Source organism: Onychomys torridus, chromosome 3, assembly GCF_903995425.1.
Source record: "Onychomys torridus chromosome 3, mOncTor1.1, whole genome shotgun sequence".
In the NCBI taxonomy this organism is placed as follows: Eukaryota; Metazoa; Chordata; class Mammalia; order Rodentia; family Cricetidae; genus Onychomys; species Onychomys torridus.
Genome location: NC_050445.1, coordinates 32,869,838 through 32,889,377, shown reverse-complemented (window position 1 = coordinate 32,889,377; position 19,540 = coordinate 32,869,838). Strand labels below are relative to the sequence as shown.

At 45.1% G+C, this 19,540-nt stretch overlaps 1 protein-coding gene across 1 annotated transcript in view; it reads right to left on the bottom strand.

Annotated features, from left to right (window-relative positions):
- Creb3l2 (cAMP responsive element binding protein 3 like 2) overlaps positions 1 to 19,540 on the bottom strand; it is a 119,426-nt gene that overhangs the window by 42,311 nt on the left and 57,575 nt on the right. The window contains exon 2 of the mRNA XM_036182246.1: positions 9,548 to 9,764. Within this exon, the coding sequence (XP_036038139.1) occupies positions 9,548 to 9,764 (217 nt within the window). The remainder of the gene's footprint in view (positions 1 to 9,547; positions 9,765 to 19,540) is intronic.

Genomic DNA, 19,540 nt, shown 5'->3' with positions numbered 1-19,540 from the left:
GGACAAGGATCTAGAGCCTGGTTAAGCTTTTAGGCCTTTAGCAGCAGTTCAGCTGAGATCCATTTGGATGAAAACTCAAAGGCTTCCAGCCTGAGGAAACAGGATCAGCTGAGGAATTGGCAAGGTGAAGGGGCTGTGGCTTGTTCTGCTTCTCTGATCCTCCAGCGTTCACCCCAATACCTGGCTCCAGCTTTGTTTTTATTAATAAGAACTTTTAAGATTCGTGCTACACAAGCCAGGCCCCCTCTTTCTTCCTGCTGCCTTTGGATCTGGATGTAGAACTCCCAGCTAGCTCGCTAGCACCATGCTGTGTGTCTCTGTGTCTGCCTTTGTGCCACCATGCTTCCCACCATGATAATGGACTAAATCTCTGAACTGTAAGCCAGCCCTAATTGAATGTTTTCCTTTATAAGACCCTGAGCGACTTTACTGCAGCTTTGGTTCTGAACACAGTGTGTGTACCCTGCACTGCGTAGGCTGTTACACCACAATCACCAGCAACTGAAGCCCCAAACTCCTGAGCTCAGATTCAGGACCACTGTATGTCACAGGCTGAAGTGTTTTCAGGGTTCATAAAAAGTTTTTTGCTCTTATAGAGACAGAATGATTTAATTACAGAAAACAAGGGCTTTTAGTATTTTCCAGTGTCATTCTTTAGCATGTAAGTATCAAATTAGTGTGGCTTTGGATCCTATTGTGTTAGTATGCTTGATTTTAAAAATTGCTGTTAGAGTTTCTGGCCGGGCGGTGGTGATGCACGCCTTTAATCCCAGCACTTGGAGGCAGAGGCAGGCAGATCTCTGAGTTCGAGGCCAGCCTGGTCTAGAGAGTGAGTTCCAAGAAAGGCACAAAGCTACACAGAGAAACCCTGTTGTGAAAAACAAAAACAAAAACAAAAGGCTGTTAGAGTTTCTAACTTGAGTTTCATTTAAAAAAACAAAAACAAAAAAACTGGTTAGGGACTGGAGAGATGGCTCAGTGGTAAAGAGCACTGGCTGTTTTTACAGAGGCCCTGAGTTCTATTCCCAGCACCCACATGGTGGTTCCCAAACATCTGTAGTGTGATCTGATGCCCTCTTCTGGCATAAAGGCACACATGCAGATAGAGCACTCATACATAAAATAAATAAAATGTCTAAAAAAAAAATGGTTAGATGAATTTGACTTGGGATTAGGACAGAATTTCCAGTAATTTCTCAGAAGGCTGAAACATGCTCTTGCCGTGCTGGAGTATATATTCATGCTGAGCAGCATTCTCAGCACTGATGATTTTAAAATCAAATTACTAATCAACTCGGAAAGCACTGAAGACACACTATACCATGTGGTGGTTGGCCCAAAGATTATTCTTTATATGATGCTTTATATGAAATATGTTCATATAAAAATGAACAAGTATGGCCAATTCTCCTTAATTGAATATTGGCTTTTGTCTTTAATAAATGATAAAAATTGCATGTATACTAAAGAACTGTGTTTAAAATCCATTTATCACTTATTATGGTAAATGTTTGTTTTGTTTGCCTCTTTTATATACCCATACACCAAGGGTCACACAAAAATTCCTTGAGCAAAAATGTACCATTGAGTGGGAAAAGTTTGAGAAGTCAAGCTATAGTGTGGACCTTGTCCTCCAATGTGTGTGTGCTTCTGTGCCTGGCTTGGTACTATCAGAAGAGGGTGAAACTATAGGAAGTGCAGCCCAGGGGGAGGTTTGGGGTCCGTGGACATACATTCTTCAAGGGGCTTATGGGACTCCAGTCTTCCTTTGTTTACCTTCTGGTCCCAAGGAGAGCAGTTTGTTCCACCATGCATTTCCACTGTGATGTGTTACTTCATCACAGACACCCCCCCCCCCAGCAACTGAGGACACAATGGAACCTCCAAAGCTGTCAAACAAAACTGCTCTTCTTGGAAGGTGACTACACCAGGTATCTGCTGTAGCAACAGAAAACTGACTAACAAACCCAACATCCCAATCTGAGTACAATGGAGCATGACCCCCAATAGGCACTGATGATGACGGCCCCTGGGAGTAGCATACCAGGTTTGCTCATCCAAACATCGTAAGCGTATCCAGGAACATTTTACTGGGGGCTTCTTTTAGCCTCTCCTTTTTTCACTTTACATTTTTGTTGGACAAGAAGCACCCTCAGCAACTGGTCACCACCCTGTCCCCTGAGGAGAGGTGGCTGAATGGGGTGGACACTGCCTCCAATGGCTGTGAAGGTCAGCCACATTCCCAGGCTGAGCTTCTGTGGCCTGAGCCCCATAAAGCTCTGTGGTTCCAGTGTTCCAGAGATGTTTCCAGTCAGCTCTGAACTGGATGAGTCCTGTGCTGTAGCAGACCAGGGTTTCTTAACCTCTTATTTTTTAGTCATAGACTCTTTCAAGAAACTAAAGAAAGTTATAGAAGCCCACAGTAAGGCTCAGTGGGTAAGGGCACTTGCAGCTAAGCCTGGTGGACCTGAGTTTGAGCCCCAGAACCCATTTAGTGGAAGGAGAGAACCAATTCCCATCTCAGCATTTATGGAACATGTATATGCGCATACCCTTACAAGGGCATACACACCATATACATATACATACATACATATACACACTATATACACACATGCACACATATTGTACACACACTGCATATACTCACACCATAAATGCACATACACACATATACCATATACACACATGTACACACATGCACCATATAACACACATACCATACACACATTCCATACACACACACCATATACACATATACATATACATTCTATATACACACATGCACACATATTGTACACACACCTCATATACACACACCACACACACACCATATATACACATGTACACACATGCACCATATACACACATGCACACACACACTATATACACACACAAACCATACACACACCATATATACAGGTGCACACACATGTACCATATACACACATACATACACACACATATACCACACACACAGATACTCACACATATACCACACATACACATACACAATAAATGTAAAAAATAAAGAAAGTTATAAAGCCTCATACCAGGAAAGTGTAACAAATGTAGATAGCCCCAAATTTTGTGCACAGTTTTAGAGATCCAGCGTCCACTGGATAGGGTACAAACATCCGTTTGCTCTGTATGATTGCCCTGGGACTCGGGGTGGTGGGGTTATGGCAGGAGGAAAAGAAAGTTTGGAGGGAAAGGGAGAGAAGAGAGAAGGGCTGTGGCAGAGGAGAGAGGGAGGTGTATAAACAGGAGACTTTCTAGACGAAGCCTCGACTTAGCTGTATGTCCTGGTGCTGCTGTAAAGTTTAGAGGCAATTACAGCAGAGCAGAGCTTGCTCTGAGTAAAACTAGACAAGGAGAGCAGAATCACCCGCTTTCCCAAGAGTGAAATTCTCATTAACCACCACTGGAAGTTAGGCAGCTTAGTACCATTGCAACTATTGGTTACTAAGAGGTAAGGAATATTGGATTTGGTGCCAACAGCTGTTCATAAACACTGTACATCCATCCGCATGTTTCCTAAAGAGGAGCCATACTTTATCAGAACAGTCATCTGCTCTGAACGCTTGAACCTGGAGGGATTGACGCCTCCTTTGGAGGGATACAAGGCATGGCTCAAGATAATAAAATATTTTTACCACACACTTGCTCATTCTCAAACCTCAGCAGCACAACTGAAGCTGAGACCCAGGTGAGGCTGTGCTGGATAAGCCCACCCTCACCGCCATCACCCGTGTCTCCATCACCCTGCCTCTGACGTCAAACATCTCAAACAATTCCGACCCCACATTACCATCTCCTACTTATAAACATGAGAGAACAGACCGGAATTTCTCAAAGATGAGCTGCGGACTGTACGCCCTTTGCAAAATCCATCAGAACCCCCTCTGCCTCTTTTTAGCAAATAGCAGCACAGCCTGGGACAGCTCAAAAGCTACAAATAGAACTGGGTGTCAGCTGGGGGCCCCAACAGTGTGTCCTTTGGTCTTACTATAGGGAAGGGCTCCTCCACAAGCTCTACAATTGTTTCTCCCACACTGGGTGCTAGCTTAGGTGCACAGATGGTTCCTTTATCTCACAGGTAAAGCAATGAGAAGAGAGTGGAAGACCAGCGATGCCATGGAAGCAGGGTGTCGTCTTGCAATTGTTGTTTCTTCACTGTGCTTTGAAAGTCTGTAGGGCTGAATGAGTCTCCTAGTTTCAACTCCACCTCCCATCCCCCCACCACACACACACACACACACACACACACACACACACACACACACACACTTCCAATTCTGTCTGGTTCTTTTGCTCTCTGAGAGTCCTCCAAAGGGATATCTTCACCATGACTCATTCCCACACTACTAACTCCCCATAATGAAACCCCAAATCTCCAAGACGGCTGAAATGTCCATGATGAATTCAGAGTCCTTCTTCGAACAAGAATTAATGAGTATACTGATGACTCAAATAAGCAGGTGCTGAGGAAGTCTATTCCCTGACAGGACAGTCTCCAACGTGAGCTGAACAGTAATTGGAGAAGGAAGTACAAACACAGAGGGGGAAAAAATCAGCAAGGAAATCGATACACTGAAAATGAACTACGCAGTTCTGTGAGATTCCATCAGTCAAATAAAAACGACGTCAAAAAATGTCGACACTAGACTAGACTACACAGAGGAATGGATTCAGCGACAGAAGACAAAGCAGAGACAATATGCCCAGACACAGACAAAGGAAGACAGCTAACGGACGCAACAGGAAGGAACCCTGAACCTTTGGAAATCTGCTTTGTGAACAATCTTTTTACTGCGGATCTTTTTTCAAAGCGCTGGTGTGTCCTGGCCTTCTGCTCTTCTGCTCTCCATTGGAGGCCCTCAAGCAGGCTCCAGGGGGCTGAGTCCAGGCAGGGAGCCAAGGCCCAGCTGAAATCCTGTTTCACTCAGGCAGCTCTTCCTGACTCCTCAATGGATGTGCTCTCTCTCCTGGAAACTCCTACAGTTTAATTTCCTCTTGGAACACTACTCAAATGCTGCCTAATATGGTATTAGGTACATTATGTTTTCATCAGACCCTGAGCTCCTCCTCACAGGCAGGGTCTACGTTTTACCGCTATGTTTCCTAAGTATCTAAGCTAGAGTCTGGCACACAGTAGGTGCAGAACCTACATGTGGAAATGAAGCATAGTCCACTGAACTTCATTGAGCCCTCTCCAACTTGGGTGTTGTGAACAGCAATCTACAAATTTGAGAAGTACCCCTGGTTCTCCCTCTTCCACTAGCTCTTGTTTATGTCATCTGTCTGCTTTCTTTCAAATTTCAGCCCTCTCTCCCCTCCTAGACGTTCCTTGTCCTTTCATTTTTCCATATGTCATTGATTGGCACCTATCAGGTACAGTGCTAAAAAAAAAAAAAAAAAAAAAAAAAAAAAAAAAAAATTGCAGCCGGGCGGGGGGTGGCGCACGCCTTTAATCCCAGAACTCAGGAGGCAGAGGCAGTCGGATCTCTGTGAGTTCGAGGCCAGCCTGGGCTACAGAGTGAGTTCCAGGAAAGGCTCCAAAGCTACACAGAGAAACCCTGTCTCAAAAAACAAAACAAAACAAAATGCTATGATATGAGTTTGAAAATGAGCCGTTAAGCATTACTACTAGCACACCTGCTTCTCTTTGGCGCCATGCTTGATCCTGCAAAGGGAAGCTGCTGGCAGCCAGGAGCTAACACTGGTGAAATCCTGCTTCTGAAATGTGAGCAGAGAGGCAACGAGAGAAACAGAGCAGTTGCCTCCACCGTGTTACCCCACAGGTCCGAGATGGGTGCTCCATCTCTCGGATCTTCTTTTTTAACAACTGGCTATACAATTCGATGATATAAATGTTCATTGAACATCTTCCAAGTAACAAGCAAAATGCTAATCACCAGACACAGAACAAAACTTGCCCTCACTCACTTCAAAATACAGGAGACCCAACATCTACATGGGTAACTGACAATACAAGGATAACTAATAACCTCCATGCAAATAAAAAGTATTATGTAGACAGGTGATTTCTGCCTCCTAAAGAATTATAATCTCTGGACCTAGCTGATATATAAAAAACAAACTAGCAAAACTAAAACAACCCACTAATAAATTAAGTACCTACTAAGTTTCCTAGGTTGGTAATTGAGAGATTCTCTTTCACAGGACCAGGAAGACAACTCAGTGGGTAATGGAACTTTTAACTAAGCCTGATGAACTGAGTCCAATTCCTGGAACTGACAACCAGCTCTTCCAAATATTCCTCTGACCTTCACACATGCATGGTGTCTGCACACTCTTGCCCCCCAAAAATAAATAAGGTTAAAAAATTTCCTCTACAACGTCTCCCTGCCCTCTTACAGATCTTAGCTGTAACTAACAACTTCCATAGAGCTAAGAAGAACTTCCTTGCTATCAGCCCGACCCTGGCAGGCAATGAAATCTAGTATCATACTTAATCCTCAAAAGAAAACATGAAAAGCCCTTCTCAGCCCCATTTTACACACAGGGAAGCTGGGCCGAAAAAGTTAAATGACCCTCCCAGAGCCGGTCAGTGGTAATGTACAATTTGGAACTGGTGTGAGTAACTTCCACTAAAGTTGACACACGTAAACTAATTTTACAATCAGTTGTGTATTGTACATTTCTAATCTTCCCCTCCTGAAAAATTCTGGGAGAGCAATGGACAAACTTTTTGTTCTTTATATTTCTTCAGTGCCTTGAATATAAACACAAGAGCCACTGGGTGAATGAATGGAAAGAGTGTGTAGCGTAGCAATTCCAGGTAAAGGAATCCAGATACAACTAAATCGCTTCAGTGATTTAGCCGCCAGCATCCAAGATGGCCTCCGGTGACTGCACCCCCAGCCAGATGCCTTCTTGTGCAATTCCCTACCACAGTGCATCAGTGCTGTCCTGTATGGGGAGCTGAGTCTCTTCCCTGGCTGTGACAGGAAGGGTAACTAACTGGCAGGAGATCTCTCACTGTGGGAGAAGCCAGCAGCCCCATGAGGAGACCCATATAAAGGGCAACCAATTTACCACCAGTGGCTTGTGACTACTCCAGATGCCTGCTTTTAGGGTAAAGAGTCTAACCCTGGGAATGTCTCTGCCAGCATCTGATTCCAATCTCATGAGAAATTATAAACCAAAACCACACACGTACTGCTTCGGAGGACTTAAGTACAAAGCTCATGACGGAATAAAGGGCCATTCTAAGACATTAATTTTGGGAGGGGACATTTGTTACACATCATAAATGGCTAATGCAAAAGACACTGGAGATTAACTCCACAAACAAGGAAGGGCTAGAGATGGAGGCTCCAGAGGAATTATCAGACAAATATAGACAAAGCAAAGACAAGAACATGAGGGAACCTTGCATGGAGCAAGTGCATCCCCACCCAGAATCTGAGACATAGAAGAAAGCCTAGCAATCACTTTGTCCAACCACTCACCAGTGGCCCATTTAAAACGTAATAAAACTAACTCAGGGCTTGCCTAAATTTAACCTGAAACCCAGGCAACTGACTTCCTTGAGCTGGCCTGCACAGTGAGGAATGGGGATACAGCAGCTCCCCATTATCTGTGGTTCACTTTCCATGGTTTCAGAGAAATAAGCAATTCATAAGTTTCCAATAACTTTTGCTGTACTATGTTGTCACAGTAATACACCATTTGTGATAAGGCCAAGGTGAGAGCAGGGTCGGGGTCACCACAGAGAGCACATTCTGCATCTGATCTGAGGGCATTTCTGAAATGAGGTGAACACACTGCAGGAGGGGCGGGCACTGGGAGGAGGAGAACATGGTTCACTGGGATGCTATGCAGCAGACATTGCTCTGAGCTTTGTAGACACCTCATTTTAGCCCCAAAGCACCATTATGTCCTTGAATCAGCTCAGTTCTCTTTTCCTGTCTTCCCAGGAGGCGTTACACCTCATCCACTGGCAGAAGGCATGGTTAACTGCCAGACTTCAGCAGAGGGCTAAGTCCTCATGCTCCTAAACAAAAGGGGGAGAATCAGAGCATGGGGTGAGGCTCCAGCAGGCTAGAGAGAAGAGCTTCACAGCATCCCTCTCACGGAGCGTGTATGCACACACGTCCCCCACACTGACTATTGCAATTCTTCCAAGAAAGAACGTGTCCTGGAGAAGAATGGGGAATTTTCACACCCACAACATTCTTTGTCCTGAGGGAAAGGTGTTTTACTGGTATCCAAGGTAATTATTTTAGAGGCTAGTAATGGATTCCCCTGTAGAAGGGGCCCCTCCCTTATGCATGTGGATACAGGCATTGGCCTTTAACCACAGGGAGGCATGAGGAAATGCTTCATGTGGGGAGCAACCTGTGAAAGACACACACACACACACACACACACACACACACACACACACACACACGGCATGTAAGGGATAGCAGAAGGGGGCTCAGATAAAAACCCAAAGAGGTCAGTTTAGTGACAACTTTTCACTGTGTCATCCTCCTGTGGGGGCTGGGGGTGGGGATCATAAGCTGGAATGAAAATAAGGGACAAGGTCTTTAAAGTTTACTCAAAGTACTTAAAATAGCTGGATGTCCCTCTAAGAAAATAAAATTCTGGTGTGTGTGTGTGTGTGTGTGTGTGTGTGTGAGAGAGAGAGAGAGAGAGAGAGAGAGAGAGAGAGAGAGAGAGAGAGAGAGAACGAGAACACATGTGTGTATGAATGCATGCAAATGTGGCGAACTGGGAAGGTAGAAAATACAGCAAATAAAGGCTTACAGCACAGTGACCATGCCCTCTTAGCGCCTCTGGAGTCAGAAAAGCCAGCCTTCAACAATGACGGGCAGCAGCCCTGCTGATGGGAATAGACACGAGAATACCGACAAGAGAGTCCGGAAACGTTCACCAAGATCCCACACGTGGCGAGTCGGTGGAACATGCTGGAAAACGGTTAAGGCGATGCCTCCAGAAGTTTCTCCAGATAAGAGTTATCATAAAAATCCTTTGTCAGAAAATTATGATCCCTTAAAAATAACTGGCTTCACCGGGCGGTGGTGGCACACGCCTGTAATCCCAGCACTCGGGAGGCAGAGGCAGGCGGATCTCTGTGAGTTCGAGGCCAGCCTGGTCTACAGAGCTAGTCCAGGACAGGCTCTAAAGCTACAGAGAAACCCGGTCTCAAAAAAACAAAAAAACAAAAACAAAAACAAAAACAAAAACAAAAACAAAAACAAAAACTGGCTTCCTGCACTGCTGGATTTCATCAACTGAGAGCCAGCTTGATTACAAAGGGCTGCTCTGTTCTGCTGCCCAAGGCCCAAGTCAAAGAGAGTGAGAGGATTCAGGGACAGCAAGTTCGCTGAGATGTAGCTTAGCACAGAGAAGGGCATGCTGTACCTCTTGGCTTTTACCACATGCTTAGCACCAGGCAGTGTGTGTGTGGCTAATGTTGATGCTAACAATAACAGAGGCCACACCTGTCTCCTCGACCAGCTAGAGTCAAAGGGTCTAAGGTCCCCAGAGTTTTGTCGCTCTCAGTTTTTACCGTCATTGAAGCCATCGCTGGTAGTCATGTGGGTGAACGGTGACTGAGCCCGGGGCTCCTCGCTCAGGGAGTAGCTGTGTTCAGCCTGGATGAGAGGCGCTGGTGATGTTGGAGATGGCTCCACCTCCATTGACACACTCTTCTCTGAGAGGAAAGGGTCATTCAGGAGCTGACCCAAGACGTTCTGGGAAAACTCGTCCAGAAGTTCTGAGAAGTGCTACAAGAAGCAGAGGAGGAGGAATTCAGGTTTACTTGCTCTTGATCTGACACCCAGCACTTCAAGGCAAAGAGACGTGTAGTCATTTGCAAAATCTACTTGTCTTTCTGTCCGTCAAACCATGGCAGTGGGGGCTGGAGAGACAGCTCAGTTGGAAAAGTGCCGACCGTGCAAGCAAAGGACCTGAGTTTGATCCCCAGGACACACACGGAAATACAGGCACAGTGGCATCTGGAATGCCAGTGCTGGGGAATCAGAGCCAGGTGAACCCTAAGGGCTTGCTGGCCAGTCAGACATAATGAAGGAGCCCCAGGTCCCTGCAAGTGACATTACCCCCAAGGACAAGGTGAATAACCCCTCAGGGCACTAGGGTTGACCTCTAGCCTGCACACACACACACACACACACACACACACACACTATTTAGTGATTTAAACTAATCATAACTTATTCCTTGTCACTCTGGGGGTTGTCTGTGGGAGGAACTGGCTTTATTGAGATGCCATGATACAGTCTCACTGAACGGAATGCTTGGCTAGGGGGCCTCATTCAAGGAAGCTGGGTGGGGCTCCCTGACAGAATGACAGAACTCTTCCATCAAGAACAAGATAAAAGATGAATGACCGCAGACTCATGCATCATTGTCACATGACACCCTTGTCCCCACGGAGTCGCCAGTCAAGGCAAATGACAAATCCACAAATCCAGCCCAGGCTCACAGGGTGGCACAACACAACTCTACTTCCTGGGAGAAGAGTGTGGCTGGATGGTGTGATTCCCTGAGGGCCCTTGCTGGAAAGATCAGCCATGTTCTGCACTAGCAAGATCTTTAAATAAGTTGTCCTCTATTTCCACAGAGAGAGAGGGTGGCTACAGCAAGGTGCCCAGTTCAAAAGTAATAGAGGCAGTGCTGTAGTTTGGATCTAGAATGTTCCCATATGGATCTAGAATGATCAATATGTTAAAGTTTTGATCCTCGCCCATGTTGTTATTTGGAGCTAATAGAACCTTTAAGAGGTGAAGTTTAGTATAGAATCTTCAGATCATAAATGAAATGTCCTTAAAGAGAACCCTGGGTTCTTCCTTTTCTCTTTTTCACTACTCAGCCATGAAATGAGCAGTCCTGTTCTGCCATGCGCCCACACATCAAGGTACGCTAGCTTGCCCAAAGCAACAGCATCAGCATGAACCAATTAGACACACAGATGCATTATGTAAAGTGACCAGTTACACAAAGGAACCTCCAAACATAAGGCAGAGGAAATTGTTCCTTTTCATAAGTTGATTGGATCCGGCATGCATTACAGTAACAGTAAGTCACCAACAGTCCACTCCTCTCTGTTCTCGCCACTAGATTTTTGTTTCTCTTCCATTTAATCATTTTCCATCCCCCATCTCTAATTTTGTTAACTTCCCAGGCCCTGCCATGCCATGAACATGCTATAAGTGTAGTCTATGTGTAATATCTGGGGTCACTGTATCCCTTGCTCCACTGTCCATTGAAGGAGATGAAGTCCCATCAGAGGAGTGTGACGGTGCTATTCTGATCTGCAGAGCAACACTTCTCACTGGACTGTTGGTTGGTGGACTAGATAATTCTTTTAGCTCTGGTGTAGAGGTACCACATATGTGTGTAGCAGTGGTCAGGGGAAGGCTGCTCTGCATATTGTTGGGTGTTTAGCATTTCATCGTTGATATACTGGACTAGACACATTTTAGGGGTGGTTGTGGCAGAGGCAGTGTGTGTGTGTGTGTGGTGTGTCAGGGGTTGTTCTGTATGTTATGGAATGTTTAACAGCATCTTGGACCTATTCCCCCTAGATGTCAGAAACACTCTCCCCTTGAGTGTGAAACCAAAACATGTCTCCCCAAACTGCCAAATGTAAAACGCATCTCCAAACTGAAGCTATCCTCACCAGCTATAAGTCTATACTCACTTCCGTTTTGAGCAGGAAGCTGGCTCCATTTCCACTCCCCACCCTGCTCGCTGCCTGCACCACTTTTGCCCTTGGACACCGACAAAGTCCTTAGAGGTTTAGATGTGTTCAAGATGAGAAGAAAATCCACAGGCATTGCAGCTACCAACTTTAGGAAGACCCAAGCCTACCCAAGGCATGGCCACTTAGGACAGGGTGTCTGAAACTTCTCTGTACACAGAAATTATCTGAAGGAACTGAAGATGGAGATTCTGAATCACATGTATGCATGGGGCCCAAGAACCTTCCTTGGTAACCAGTTGAATCCAGAGAGAATCAGGGCAGCTTGAAGGCTGGGATTTCAACCAAATTTCCTGTTATATGGTAAGCTAAGGTCAGTGTACGGTTCCCTAAGCAACCTACACTTCCGGCTCGATGGATTGACGGATAATGAATATTATGAGGTGTTTGATGGAGTTCCCTTTGAAAAAAAATTACAGTAACAGAAAGGGAAGTAAATAATGCAAACCATAAGAAACAAAAGCAAAAACTGATCACAGCCTGCCCATTTCCAAACCACAATTCTGTCCCGGGGAGTTACAAGGTCAATGCAGGCTGGATAGGCTGGCTCTAAGCCCCTGGAATTCCGATCCATCCACAGGCAAGGCGAGCTGCCTAGGCTGGCCTGCTCTGCTGACACCCTGTTTTCTTTCTCTGCAGCAGCACTAATGAATGTTTTCATGAACATCCTCTCGATAACCAATAATAAACCCCCTGGCTCTGTTTGCCCTCCTTGAGCTCCCCCTACTTTAGATGATACAGTAATTATCATGTAATGAAACAATTTAGCCCTAATGACAGGAGGCCCTGAAAATTCACAGTCGTTACATTATAACCTCCCCCTCTGGAGAAAGGCAGCTCCCCAGAAGCAAAAACTAACAATGCCTAACCACCCACCTTGGAATTAACAAAGGTAACTGCTGAGTGGCTTCGGGGACCAAAGAGATGATGTCCAATCGGTCCCACCAGGTGCCATGACTCAGCCCAGCAAAATGGTGTTAGCCAGGTCTACTCCACAGCTTTGGTCTTGGGAACCCAACAGTCAGGTCAACTCCCCATGCTGGTAAAGAGCTCAGGCCAGTATTAGCCCATCATTAGTGCCAGCCAGAAAGAGAAGCGTTATAGTCTGGTGGTCCAAATCCAGAGAAAAGAACAAGGTGGGCCTCAAAGAAGGAGACCTTCTGGACCCTTTGGATACTTTAGTAAGTAACTCAAGGGTTATATAAATGTAGTTTAATTGTTTCAGAGATAATATCATTGCATTTTACCACCTTGCTCATTAATCTAGCTTTACTAGTTTACTTTCATAGCCTGCTCCATACTCAGTGATCACAGCAATCTTGTGACGTTGTCTAGTAACCCACAGTCCAATATCTCAGTCATCTATCACAAGGCCTTGTACTAGAGTCCTCTTCTTTCTAACTGATAGGACTTCCCCACCTTGCTTCTCAGGAAAGAGATATTTGAGTCTCACAATCGAGCTGCATAGAAAGTTCTTCGAAATAACTTCAGTGTTGTCATAGGCTTGCCTGATGAACTGAGTCACTGACCCATCAGATACACTTCTACAAGAGAGACACATCTCTGGATCGATGAGAACAGTGTGGATTAGGATACTCAAGTACCTTGCCCAGGGCTGTGATGTTGATGAAGTATGGAACTGAGGTTGCATGCCAAGCCTAAGGGTTTCCACATTCTGTGCCCTTTCTACTTCAGCATGCTGCCTCATTGGCATCTGCCTCTAATGCGAAGCAGACAGACTCCCAGACAGTCCATCTACTAATTAGCATACAGTCTTCCACATGAACACTGTACAAACACACCAAGAGAGTGTTCAGTGTAGAAGTACCTAGTATTTCCTTCTATGATCCAACAGCAAAGAAGGTGGAGTTATTGTCTGGTCCCTAATATGTATTTCTGCTACAGGGTTCCGAATCATCTGAGTTACAACCAGGTTAAAAATCTACCTCACAACATAATATGTTTCATCCAGCTCAGTGAAGACACTGGGTAACTTCTTTTAAAGATTTATGAATGGTGTCAAGAGCAATAATAAAGACCCACTAAGGGAAAATGATTTTTTTCTGATCAAGAGGATGAAATCTCTGACCTGGGTAGAGACCTAACCTTCCAGTTGGGCAGGTCAGTGACCAGCTTAGGAGACCAGCCCTGGGAAGGCAGTCTCACCTTAAGTCATGCTAAAGAGATAGACAGAGTAACGATCCCTTTAAAGAGATAATGTACTTACCATTTCTTTCCAGAATTCCACGCCCTGCCTAGCATGCTATCTTATAGGACTGCAGCCTCTGAAGTCATCTCACTTTTATGATTTACTCAGAAAAGCATAATATTGCCTTTTCTTCTTCCTACCTCGGTTCTAAGCAAGCTTCCACTGGTACTTTGGGCTTCTTCACTCCTTCTCAAAAGCTCTCCTTCCAACCTTATGTTTGTTTGTCTACCGTGTAGCTGGCTGAGCTCCATGCCAGCTTAACTCAAAAAGCATGGCTTTTTGTCCCTCTCCAGATGTGGTCACACATGTGCCTATAATCCAAGAGCCACAGTAGTGCAGACAGGAGGATGGCTGGGTTTGCTGGCCACCAGCTTGGCTCCAGGTTCAGTGAGAGACCCTGTCTCCAGGGAATGAGGTGGAGACTGATAGAGCAGGACCCCCAATGAGCCTCTTCTGGTGTCAGTGCATGCACAGGTGCTTGTAGAGACAGATCTAAAGCACACCCTGAGGCCCACAGTCCTGGGTGCTCATAGCCTAACAAGAAGAGAGCAGACTGGGACTCTGTAGCTATCAACCCATTGCATTTAAAATCAGTTTTTCCCCCTATGTGAAGCTTGTGTGTGTGTGTGTGTGTGTGTGTGTGTGTGTGTGTGTGTGTGTGTGTGTTTTGGGGGAACAGAGTGTGAGGATGATTGAGGAATAATAGAATGAATGTTGGACTTGGTCAGTACTTGTCCACCTCGATGAGTAGGGTGCTATGTGTTAAGGGATGGTGGAGTAGATGTTGGACTTGGTCCATAGTTGGTATCATGCTTTGATTCAAGGATCCACTGGACAAACTCAGGCATGTGCTGGACCATCCCGCCTGAGACACACTCACAGTCACAGACACACAAGCCCTACTTATCCAGGCTTGCCCACCCGTGAAGTCTGTCCCAGATAGGAGAGGGGTGTTCTGTGCACTGAGGCTAAGCACTGCCAACAGAGATAACAATAATCTCTCACAAATTCTGGCAGGCCATGGTTAGGAACCTATTGAGCTAGGGCACTCTATAATTTTCTAAAATGTTGCAGGCAACATGAAATGAGGCTATACAAGCTTTCTGCCTTGGAGGAGAAGGGAAAGTGCCCTCTTCTGTTGTGGGTTTGCTTTGTTGTTGTTTTGTCTTGATTGTTGTTGTTGTTGCCCCTCCAACCTCTACCCAGGATGAAGAGAAGCAGCTATTACAAGGAAGGGGTTCAGATGGAAGAACCCCAGGGCCAGTCATCAAATGCCCCCAATCTGTACTCACTAAGCATCCTATTCTCGGGGCCTGTGGTCTGCGAGTTAAGACTGCCTTCGCTGTGGGCCTCTGCCTGAAAAGACTGCATTTGGACAGGAAAAAAAGAAGGCTTTGTACTTCAAAAATCAAAACTCACCGCTACAAGCCTTACACACAGCACAGTACGCCCAACGACTGGAGCCACGGAAGTGGGGAATGTGGTGGGGCAAGCGGTCCAAAAAGGATCTGCAGGGCACGCCCCAAACTGACTTTAGAGCAGAGACCTCCCTCCAAACAGTCCTGTGCTGAGAGAGAAGGAACTGTCCCGCTCTGGAGACTGCCAGGCTGCTCTCCCTGTCCCCTGAGACAGACGCCTGAGACCAGGGAGGTTCTGACTCAGGGCTCTGTACATACACAACCCAAAGGAAGAGGCGGCATTGTCAAAGTCACAAGCCAAAAAAAAAAAAAGGCTGATGAGTCAAATCCCATTACAAGGAAATTCCAAGTGTGCCCAATTTGTTTCTGGCACTAAACTTTAGGTAATTACAGATGTCTCCAAATTAAAAAATAAAAGGGGGTCAAGTCTGGGAGCTCTTTTCATTATGAAAGGAGTTGGGGTGGATGTGGTTTTGGGGGTTTGATTTTGCATTGGTAATTGTCATCTCTTCTATTGTCATCTAGCTAGCAGTAACAGAAAATGTCTCAAGTCTTACCCTAGGACATACACACTTAAGTACGTCGTCTTTAGATGTGCTTTTATTTGTAGCTAAAACGATGTAGTAGAATTAATCAAACTATAAAGCCACGGGTGGATTCTAAGAGAGCAATTAGGAATCCACAGATAGGAGCAGTCCATGGTTTATACACAGAGTTGCCCTGCAGGGGAGGAACAAGGGCACACCGGGACTGAAGGACAGTTAACTCCTGTACATGGCACTGTAATGCTGCCACACGTCAGTATACACTTCTCCACACAGCGCTGGGGGAAATCTAACATAAATACCTGTCAAAGGTGTGGGAGTGCTCATCAGCTGTAACACATGGGCCACTCTGACCCACATGTTGGTCATGAATATAACTGTCTGGGAAATCTTTAGTGTTTCTTGTTCAATTTTGCTGTGAACCTCAAAATGCTCTCCAAGATTTCTTGTCACCCTTCATTTATTTATTAATCTAAATGTAAACTTTTACAGATGCTATTTGTCTGACGTCATGCACCACTAGGAGCAGCTTTGAAACTGCATAACTTTCCGTCATTAAAATAAGAAATTATGAACTTTTACCAAATGTAGCCCAATCCTTAATGGCCCACAGCAGCTCTACTTGAATTGGCTTTAGGGAAAATCTGCTGTTTCCTTTGAAGACTGTCTACTCTGAGTGTACACACACATACACACATAGAGGCATGCATTCACAAATTCATGACTTTAAGTGAGGAATAGCCCATCCATCGATGGGCAACAGGGCTCCAAGAGTTTCATTCAGCTAGCACAAACAAGTTACATCTGCCTTCTGCTTGCATCATTGACATCTATAGCTGCAAATGACCCCCAAATGTATATCTGAGTAATTTCTGAACCCAAACTAGCCTCTCAGACTGCCAAGGAGCCTCTCTTTCCACTGTCCAGGGGTATCCATCTAGTCTCCCCTGGAGGGTAGCAAGAAGATACAATAATGTTTACCCTCGATTGGATGTTCAGTGCTTTGCAGAGCACAGACCGCCTCCACCCTTGCTGTACTATCTTCACAACATTAGGATAAGCCACAGGGTGGAGACAAGGAGGATTCCTGGCCTCTAGCTTGCTTTCCAACACTTCCATCACTGTCCTCCACCTCCACATCTCGGCCAGAGAGTTAGCAGATCAGATTCCTGCTTGTCAAAAAGAAATGCTTTTAGAACTTTAACTTGGGCCCCATTGGCAGGACCATCTCCTTGTGGTAGTAGAGAGGACCCTTAGGCTCCTTTTAGAGTAGTAGAATCTTGTGTGACAGAGGATGTCTCTTTGCTTTAGTTTGAGCCTGTGAGTCCTTCTCGGCTTCTTCTACCTTAGCAGGCAGTTGAATATGACCATCAAATGAAAGTCATTCCAAATCATGACAGAGCTAACCACTCCATGCTAAGGCAGTATAGCACCTGCATTTCTGTTCTCTCCAATTTTAAAGGGGGGATATGGAGACTCGGGGTATGGAGAACAGCTGTCTTCATGGCCAGTCCTCTCCTTTCGTTTCTCTCCTTTCAAGGCAAAGTTCAGATGAGTCACCTCCACCCTTAGATGGGAGTGCTAAACAGAGGGCCCCGTGCCTGGTCTGCCCTACACACTAGAGCCAGGAAAACATGCATTGTTAACTCTTTCATGCTTAGCAAACAGCCTCCAACACAGCTCAGTCTAAGCCCAACTAACCCACAGGTAAAGTTAAAATGGATTTAAGTTTCTAATTATCATCTTCCAGCTACATTCCTTCAAGAGTCTCTTCCTGGTTTCTGTTTTGATCCATGTTGATGTCCCTTCTTGGATTCTTTACAACTTCATGATATAAGTAAATGTGGAAAGTGTTTTGCTCAATCTCTTCTAGAAATATCTTTCCCCTTCTCCACTACAGCTTTTAGGTTCCTTGTATTCTTCAACAGAAAGTATACCCACCCGCCCTCAGCTCCTATCTTCTATTGCCAACCTTTGGGCTTTGCCCCAACAGTCCAGGTTGTTCCCTCATATCCTTCAGTGAAGAAAATGTTAAGATACTCATTCTCATTATCTTGAGTCCACTTTGAATGACGAACATCCGCCACTCCTGAAACACCTGTGAGTGATAACATAGCCCCAAAGTCACAGCCTACTGACAATGGTAGAAACTCTGAAAATCCAACTTGATCAATCCAACAATCTAGATCATTCCAACTTGAGAAAAACAGAGGCCAAAAGTGGTATATGAATCAGAGTCAAGGGCTGACTAAACAGAAGGCTTGCCAAATGAGGGAGTTGAGGAGGTTCCCACAGGTGCACTCCACACCCGCTGCCACCCTGGAACCTTCAGAACAGGACATATACTTTGCTATGCAATCTAACCTTTATGTCAAGACCTAATGCCAAAGATGTCAGGTATGACAAGGTAAAGAAGTCATGAACTTCACAGACTCTGTGTCTTATCTATGAGCCAACTATGTCACAGGGCGGGAGTGTTTCAGACGTACAAGGTACCATCTTGTTTAAACTCCCAGGGAGTGGCTCACTGCCAAAAAACAGCTCCATCGCCCTAGATAAGGGCAACAGGGATCCCACAGGTTCTGGCTTTCAGCCACGTAGTCCCTTGATCCATTAGACTTTATGAGTATGCCCCACCTCTCTGGAACAATAGTGACTACCTCACATCAGGGGACCTTAGCCAAGTGAAGCAGTGTTTCACTCGCTGGGCTCACATATACACTTGTGGGTTCTCCATCTGCAAACCATTGACTGAAAAAACTGAAAATGTTCGGAAACAAAACAAAATGAAAACCAACCAACCATTTCTGTAGTGAACATTAACAGACTTCTTTTCTTGTTATTATTCCCTAAACAACACAATGAACATCTATTTACATAGCATTATTCTGTAAATTATTTAGAGATAATTTAAAGTACATGAGATGATGTGTGTAGGTTTATGCAAATATTAAGCCATTATGCAAAAAACTTTTGTGTCTACAGATTTTGTTAATCACAGAGGAATGAGGGCACTCTGGTACCAATCCTCCTTTAGGTCTGGAGAGATGGCTGTATTTTTAAGTCAACTCTATTATTATTATTAGCTTTTGACATTGGCCAAATCATTTGTACTTTCTATCTGATCTGAAAACCAGAAATACAATCTGTCTTTTAGAATTGTAATGAGAATAAATTCAATACATGCATACTTTGGGCATGACATGGTAAAAGAAAATTGACTGAGGAGACCATATGAACATGAACATGAAAGCTATGTCCCAGTACTCTAGAGGGTCATTTCTTACCCCCATCATGGCTGGCCAGTTAGCAGGGGCAAAAACTTAGAACACAGTAGCCATTGGCTCTCTGCTCCTATATTCCGATCCTTTAATGGATTTAAACCAACCAGGATAACAAACCCTTTTCCACCTCCAAATGCTTCTAGAACATAAAGGCTGAACGGCCTGCTCAGGACAGACTATCCAGAAGCAGTGGAGGGGGAAGAGCCTCCTGTTCTCAAGTCCTGTTATCCTACCCTGCCAGCCTCAGGAAAAGACACTAGCGGTGGCCAGAGATGTGAACTCCATCACTTTAATGAAGCCTAGTGACCCCCCGACCTCCTCTC